At 46.2% G+C, this 8,517-nt stretch overlaps 1 protein-coding gene across 2 annotated transcripts in view; it reads right to left on the bottom strand.

Annotated features, from left to right (window-relative positions):
* Positions 1 to 2,533: 2,533 nt before the first annotated feature.
* slc30a6 (solute carrier family 30 member 6) overlaps positions 2,534 to 8,517 on the bottom strand; it is a 43,956-nt gene continuing 37,972 nt past the window's right edge. For both annotated transcript variants that reach the window (XM_069709330.1, XM_069709331.1), the window contains 5 exons: positions 7,786 to 7,905; positions 7,178 to 7,280; positions 7,001 to 7,048; positions 6,696 to 6,764; positions 2,534 to 4,264 (listed from right to left, as the gene is read on the bottom strand). In XM_069709330.1, coding sequence (XP_069565431.1) covers positions 3,674 to 4,264; positions 6,696 to 6,764; positions 7,001 to 7,048; positions 7,178 to 7,280; positions 7,786 to 7,905 — 931 coding nt within the window. In that variant the 3' untranslated portion in view covers positions 2,534 to 3,673. The remainder of the gene's footprint in view (positions 4,265 to 6,695; positions 6,765 to 7,000; positions 7,049 to 7,177; positions 7,281 to 7,785; positions 7,906 to 8,517) is intronic.

Here is an 8,517-nt window from a genome sequence, read left to right as displayed (position 1 = left end):
ACTTCTCTCATCAAATCCAAAGTGAATAAAATGTGTCCATCAGTTATCTCGGTGTTGTTAGCTAAAGTCACTCCTTCTTCTTAGTTTTCTGGAGGTCCATCTGAAAATAATCCCTCATTCATTAGAAAAGAAGATTCAAGAAGACCTGGTTTTGGGGGCGTGTCTGTTTGATTGACAGGCCTGCGGTGCAGTCAGGTTACAGCTATCGGTGGGCGGGACGTAGTATCGTCAGGTTTCCGATCAGATCGGTCAGATCCACCGCTGGCTCCTCCCCCAGCTCTTCCAAATATGGTCACTTCCTGCTCCTGACAAATTGATTGACAGTTCATAACTCTTTTCATAATTGATTAACGAGGTTTAAGTTTAATTAGGTTTAATTTTGACTATTTTAAAACCAAACAGCTGTTTGATTTATCAGAAAAATAACCGATCGTAAAATCAACATTGAAACTGCTGATGCGTGTGAACGTGGATGTAAACGACGCACCTCGAGAACATGCACCAAATGATCGGCGCGTGATTCGATCACTAGAAATTTTGCAAAGCATGTCTCCATGACAACTGAGCAAACTCCGTCCAAGACGAAGTAAGAAGCGAGATCTCGTGCCAAGTTGTTCAGGTCACGACTGAAACTTTAAAGTCAGATTTGAACCTTCGGATGTTTCATGAAGAACGAGACGCGTTTTTTTATTTTTTTTACTCGTGACACCAGAAAACTCCACCAGGTGGCTTCAGAGCCGCCGCGGTGACGGATCCAAACATCTTCGTCCAGGTTTGGGTCGAGGTCCTCGAAGGTCTTCCTCGTTCGCTGAAGAACCTCCCGGGGGAACGGCGAGCCTCCCTCGGCGCCGTTTTCCTTCCCCTCGCTAGATTTGCAGCAAACCCAGTGATCAATGAGTACTGGTCCGGAAGTAACGGAGGGTCTCGGGCCCATTAGTGGGTTTTGGAGACCGGGCGGTTCCCTCGGTAACGTGGTCGGGAGTCCGTCGGCCTCTTAACACGTTGGGACTCTGCCGGACTCGCTGCTGTCTCCTCGCCTCAGCCTCACGCGGCGGCCTGCAGCGCCGCGCACTCACTGGAATATTTTATGGGCTGATGAGGACGAGCGGCCGGCCAACAAACAGGGACGTGATTGCAGCGGACAAAATAATGACCGGTTGCTGCAAAGCTGCTCGAGTGTGTCAGCTGTTATTATGTAAGCAGGGCGGCGTGTGGCGGGACGATAAGCGCGAGGGGAGGACGGGGAAGACGGGGAGGACGACGGGGAGGACGTGAGGAGGACGGGGAGGAAACGTGTTTCTGGCAGCAATCAAACAAAATGATTAATTCAGCGATTAATAACGAGGAGAGAAAGAAGGACGGACAGAAATTTTACTTTTTTTTAATCTTTTCCCACAAATCTAAAATCTATAAAGTAAATATTAACTTGCGGTGAATGTGATGGGATGAATTATAAAGTCCTGAGAGTTTATATTTTTCACTGTAAAAGGCGGTTTGATTTTAAATCACATTAAAGCAGCTTTATTCGGATTTTTTTTGTTCCTCTTAAATCCCCCGAGTTGGATTTGAGGAACATGAAGTTTTTAAGTTGACGTTACGAAGTGAAAAATGTTCACGCTCTTTTTGTTCTGCCGGTGATATTTTAGGAATGTCGTGTTTTTTGTTTGCACCTTTAGTTTTAATATTTTTTATTGTTGTTTTTTTGTGTTACATAAAAGTGAATTGAATTGAACTTACCTGTGCGACGTATCATTATGTTATAATATCAGAAATCCAAGAAGATATCTGGTCTCATAACGATGATTCAGCGTTCCTCACGTTAACGTGACCGCTGGTACGTGAACATTTGTGATGTCACCACGGACCTGAAACTGGAGCAAAGAAACAGACGATTTTAGGTCAAATGTTTGGGGAACAGAAAATGGCCAAGTGTTCCTGAGCCCATGCAGTGATTTCCACGACAAAATCGGGGTGAAATTCTGGAAACCGTCAAGGAATCTTGAAAGTCTTCAGAAAGTCTACGCCGATGAGGCGACGAACCGGGCGAGGTGTGTCTGAGCGACGTTCAACGTTTCAAGAGAGGGCGGAGCTTCACTGTCAAAGACTGAAGAAGGCGTGTCATGTTCAGGAGACACCAGCTGGGTTTTCTTTGTGTCACTGTGAATTGGTCCCCCAGAGTCAGACTGTCAACACCGAGTTCCACCGGGACCTTCTGAGGTTCTGTTCTGGTTTGGACTTCTTTTCTACTTTGTAGTCTTCAGGTCAGTCTGGGTTGTCAATTGTTGGCCCCGCCCCCTGATTAGTTTCACCTGTCCCTCGTTGTCCTTCCCTCCCTGCTGTATTTAGTCTGTGTGCTCTTCTTCTTCCCTCTTTGTCACTATATTTCAGTTCCCGTTCACAAAGTCTCTTACCGGCTCTTTAAACGGAGGTAGGAGAGTATCATCAGAGGTCAGAAGGTGAGAAAAAAAAAAGCAAACATGTAAACGAACAAACAAACAACTCAGACATCAAACAAAAAGGCTCAACAAAAATAAACTTTTTAGGACTGTTTTCTTTTTTTCTTTAATAACCAAACCGGGCTGTTCCTCTGAAATAAACATACATGATGGAGAATCAGCGTCGCTGACGGCAGCAGAGTTACAGTTTGATTCTCCTCGTGTGAAAAAGGCACCAAAACCAACGAGGAGTTTCTGCTCCGTGACACTCGGCATAAAATGTAAAATACCCATAAGTCATCAGGCGAATACAGAAAGTTTCTCCAGAAGTTATTTTTGCAGAACGTGAAGAGGAAGAAGAAGAAAACGATGAAGATGTCTGCAGGGCTGCCGACGACCGCACGATTATTAATCAATTACTAATTTTTTATGGATTTAAAGTTTGTTCGAGGTTGAAAATCTTGTGATTTGAGATGTTGGTCGACATCAGAAGAAGTCATGGTGAGTTTTCTGGAATACAATTAATAATTTAAACAAAAATGATATGCAATTAATAGTTCTTTAAAGCTGTAAAGTTCCTGTAGTTTGGAATGTGTTGAACTTTTCTACAGCAGCTCTGCAGACAAAATGAAATTTAATTAAAAAAAAATGTGGCTTTTTCCCCCAAAGGAAAAAAAAATGGGAATGTTAAATATTACAAATAAAAACAATCATGTCTTTTTAGTTTTGTGGCCACAAAACACTCAGAGGTTTTAATCTGATCACAGTGATCAATAAGTTTCTGTCTCACGGACAACTTCCTGTTTTCAGAAGCTCCGCCCTCTAAATTGGTCCAATCAGCTGCTTTAAATTAAAGCAATTCTTTTGTGTTGTATCATAACATCGATGTGCCGTCACCTCTGACCTTTGACCTTGTAACGCCTCAGCGTTTAAAATTCGATTTATTTTTTTATGATTTCCTGGCATCATTTTATTTTGAAAAAACAACTGGAAAACATCAAAAGTCCGATCGCTGCTGTCGAACCTCAGAACGATGTCACTTCCTGAGATCCTGAAGACACAAACAAACACGCTGAAGGACAGAAAGTCCAACCGGGTCGTCGTCTTGGTCCCGAAGTCAGCAGAATAAATAGCACAAATCCTCCAGAGTTCCTCCTGCGGTCGTCATGACGACCCCTCCGACCTTCGGACACCTGAACTGAACATCAGCTCCTGTTAGTGTCCGAGTGTTATCGGTGTCAGGGTCGGTACTGTCTGTACTGCGACTGGGAGCTCAGAGGGTTGCCGGTTCCGAACCTCAGCGGTGCCGCCGACCCACCGAAGGCAGTCCTGTAGCTCTGAGAGGACGGCAGCCCGAGTCCGAACCCGGTTCCCGGTCCCGGCCCGGCGCCGGGCCGCGCCAGGCCCTGACTCAGCGTCCCCGTGTAGGGCGGCGCTCCGTAGGAGAGTCCCAGGCCTCCGTAGGGCCGGTGGGGGTGGTGGCCCGGCGCCGGCAGAACCACCGGCGCCACGTTCCTCCCCGGCGTGTCGAAGGAGAACTCCGGAGGAGGACTGCTGGGTTTGGAGGGCGTGGAGGTCAGCGGGTCCAGATCTCCTCCGGACATCAGCAGAGGAGGCAGAGAGGAGGAGACGGAGGCGTAGCCTTCGCCAGGACCCAGAGGGGGCGGAGCCGAGGAGGAGAGGGCCCCGGTGAGGAGGGGGCGGGTCCAGTCGTCCTTAAAGATTTGCACGGTCAGCGTGGAGACGAGCGGCAGCAGCCGGTTGGTGACGTGAGCCAGAACCAGCTGCTCGTTGGCGTCGCGGCGGATACGGACGTGGGCGGAGCCAGCCTGGAGCGGGGTGGGGGGGGGGGGGGGGGGGTTAATGATAAATGATATAATAACATGGAAAAAACTGTTCAAATGTGTAAATCGATAATTAAATAAATTAAAATGAATACAATTTAATTAAAAGCCAAACCTAAACAGGTCTGATTGAGTTTGGTTTTAAAAATAACAAATAATACAAACAGATCTCATCAATCAGATGATTAATTAACAACAATCAAAACTGAAAAAGTCAAAACTTAAAAATCTTTTTAAGAAAAGCAAAGGATTAAAATCAGAAAACAAGAAGCAGTTCGAAGTGTTTGTTCCTCTACTGATGTCAAATTCAACATTTGAAATGTTTATTTTTTAGATTCAACATCTCAACATTCATGTTTCAAACTTCTGATTCTGAAAAACACAAAAGTGACGACTCGGCTTTGTCCTCGTTTCCTAATTTCAGCGTCCTCATGGGAGTGTTCAACGTGTCACACACACACACACACACACACACACACACACACACACACACACACACACACACATACATACATACATACACACACACCACAGCGCCCCCCGGGGGGCAGAAGTGCAGTCAGGGGGTCAAATCAGTTTGGACAGCTGCTCTGTTAGCGGCGGGCAGACAACCAACAGTTGTGTAACTGCAGCAGCATCGCCGTCGACGACGATCACACAAACAACAACAACAGAAACGGGCATCCTGAAGGTAAACACGCGGCTCCCCCTGCAGGATGACGCAGGTAAGGCAGAGGAGACGCTTCCCTGTGACATCACAGGTTTTATATTTACCTGCTCAATCATTTCAGACGTCAATAAATATCACAAATAAAAAAGTCATTCAACCACAAACTTAATCTATATTATTATATTATGATGTTATAATATTATAGAGAACGAGTCTCACTCCACTGATCACCGTGTTTATAATTTTTTTAGTGTTTAAATTTTCTGCTCTAAAAATGTTCTGAAAATATGAATTATCATTATTATTCTAATGAAGTTTTTATTCATTTATACATCATAAGACACGAAAATATGTTGCGTTAACATTCTTCAGTGTTTTTCAGAACTTTTTATGACCCGTTTCTTGAAATCTGTTCTGTTGAAATCTCAACGTTCTTTAAAACGTTATAAAAATGTTTTGTGATGTTTTTAGAGAACATGAACTGGAATTTCAAGCTGAGACGGATCTTCTGAAGTCCAACAACAAAGGACATTCCTCCTCCTCCACCTGCTCCTCCTCCTCCTCTCCTTCCTCCTCCTCCCCTTCCTGCTCCTCCTCCTCCATCCTCTCCCTCCTCCTCCTCTCCTTCCTCCTCCTCCCCTTCCTGCTCCTCCTCCTCCATCCTCTCCTTCCTCCTCCTCTCCTTCCTCCTCCTCCCCTTCCTGCTCCTCCTCCTCCATCCTCTCCCTCCTCCACCTCCCCCTCCATCCTCTAGAAAGCCAGCTGATCATTGTTCGCTGCAGAACAGATGAGGAGGACAAGGAAGACGAGGAGACAACAGGAGCAACGTTCCCTCCAAAAAAAATAAAAACCAAAAAGCGGGGAGGGAAAATGTCCGCATGAATGACTTGTTCCTTCCTTTCGTCTGGATGAACAAATCCCTGCAGATCGTCGCCCCGATCTGACGAATGACGAAGGAGGATGAACGAGACAAAAGGGTGGGGGGGCAGGGGTGGGTGGTGGTGTCTAGAAACAAACACTGACAACAAACAAAACAAACTAAATAACCGGAGGGTGTGTGTGGGGGGGAGGGAGGGGGGAGTCAGATCAGGACCTGAGAACGATCCAACAAGATGAGATCATCAGAAGGGAACCTGACCGCCCTCTAGTCACCTGACCCCCCTCTGGTCACCTGACCCCCCTCTAGTCACCTGACTCCCCTCTGGTCACCTGACCGCCCTCTGGTCACCTGACCCCCCTCTAGTCACCTGACTCCCCTCTGGTCACCTGACCCCCCTCTGGTCACCTGACTCCCCTCTAGTCACCTGACCGCCCTCTGGTCACCTGACCCCCCTCTGGTCACCTGACTCCCCTCTGGTCACCTGACCCCCCTCTAGTCACCTGACTCCCCTCTGGTCACCTGACCCCCTCTGGTCACCTGACTCCCCTCTAGTCACCTGACCGCCCTCTGGTCACCTGACCCCCCTCTAGTCACCTGACTCCCCTCTGGTCACCTGACCCCCCTCTGGTCACCTGACTCCCCTCTGGTCACCTGACCGCCCTCTGGTCACCTGACCCCCCTCTAGTCACCTGACTCCCCTCTGGTCACCTGACCCCCCTCTGGTCACCTGACTCCCCTCTAGTCACCTGACCGCCCTCTGGTCACCTGACCCCCCTCTGGTCACCTGACCCCCCTCTGGTCACCTGACTCCCCTCTGGTCACCTGACCCCCCTCTGGTCACCAACGTGAGCTGATGATCGACGTACCAGCGATCCGAAGCCGACGGTCCAGAAGTGCTCGTTCCGAACCTCCAGAACTCCGTCCAGAGTCGACACCTGATCGGACGCAAAAACAACAAACAATCAATCAACAACAACAACAACAGGACGTAATTACATGAATCAGGGAGTTGTTTAAAAAAAGAAGAAAAGAATGTTTTTATAACATTTTACCCCCAAAAAACATGTCAAATTCCATAAATTAAATTGAGAAACATTTTTGATCACAACAAAGATGATCTGCTGTGGAGCTGCGTATAGATATATATTATTTATTAGTACGCAGATCTCACCTCTCTGAGGAGTTTGTCAAGCTGTCCGATGACGTGAGAGGGCGTGGTCTACAGGACAGACGGCAAACAAGTTAATGTGAAGTACACACACACACACACACACACACACACACACACACACACACACACACACACACACACACACACACACACACACACACACACGTCTCGGTTTACCTGCAGCAGCACTTTCCCGCTGTACACACTCATCGGGTACATGGTGCCGAAGGTCATGAGGGCAATGGCGACCGCCGACGCCGTGTCCACCGCGTTGTAGTTACTGAACACACACACACACACACACACACACACACACACACACACACACACACACACACACACACACACACATAATTAATGCAAATTCTGGAAATCTTTGAAATGAACAGAAAGCTCAGCTGAAAGTATGACATCATAAATTCTCCTTTCAAAATAAAACTGACTTTATTGCCAAATATAACTTCATTTTCAATCAGCGAGGCTCCACTAAACTACTTTAATTTAATATTATTTTAATATTAATTATTAGACAAGTCCCTCCAGAAAATCACGCTCTCGTTAATCGCAAAAAATAACTTTTTTTTGTGCAAATTTGCAAAATTCACGCGATTATTCTGTAAAAAATGTCTTGAACAGAAACTCGGCTGAAATAAAGTATCCTTTCAAAAATAAAACTGACTTCACCAAAACTAAGTGTTCATTTCCAGCAGCGAGGCTCCGCCCCCTCTCCTCTCACCATCAAAACAAACTGCTGCTCGCTGACAGAGAAATTGAATTGTCCTTACTTGATTTCTATGAGCATGTAGGTGATGCAGAGGGACAAAGCTCCTGCAGCGTTGATCAGGACGAACGGGTTCATACGAGGCAGCAGGACACTGCTCAGACCTGGAATGATGCCACACAGACTGTACACACACACACACACACACACACACACACACACACACACACACACACACACACACACACACACACACACACACACACACACACACACACACACACACACACACACAGGATTGTGAACATCACCTGATTGTAACATTAAATTAACTTCAAAGCTACAAAATATTTCAATAAATGACTTCGAACTAAAAAGGTTGAATTTTTTTGGTTTTCGCTCAACTTTTGCAAAACTTAATAATAGTATATAAAACGTAATCATTATAAAACTGCAACTCATTCACCATTTCACTCGTCTTTAGCCCCCTGATTGGTCGCCTGGGTTTGTTCTGTAATATAAATCTGAATCTTCCAAACATCTGCAGCTCCTTCTGTTTATTGGGAGTTATTTATTCATATTTTATGACCAAACTTTGTTGAACTCGGTCGGTTTGAAAAGAGAAAGTTGCAGCTTGTAGTCGAACAGAAAGTTCATTTTTATTGATAAAAAGATAAAAGAGTCTGAGTCCTCCTCTGATTTTTTAGGGAGCTCAGCAGCATCCCTCCTCCTCCTCCTCCTCCCTAAGCTGCAGCTTCCCTCGGCGTTCAATCCTCCCGTGTTTATGTTTGTCGTT

The sequence above is a fragment of the Brachyistius frenatus genome, unplaced genomic scaffold (assembly GCF_029030835.1).
Source record: "Brachyistius frenatus isolate BFR_SWC_R1_liver_20210118 unplaced genomic scaffold, ASM2903083v1 Contig_82, whole genome shotgun sequence".
Taxonomy (NCBI): domain Eukaryota; kingdom Metazoa; phylum Chordata; class Actinopteri; family Embiotocidae; genus Brachyistius; species Brachyistius frenatus.
Note: the sequence above shows the minus strand (reverse complement) of the source record. Positions and strands in the feature narration are given on the sequence as shown.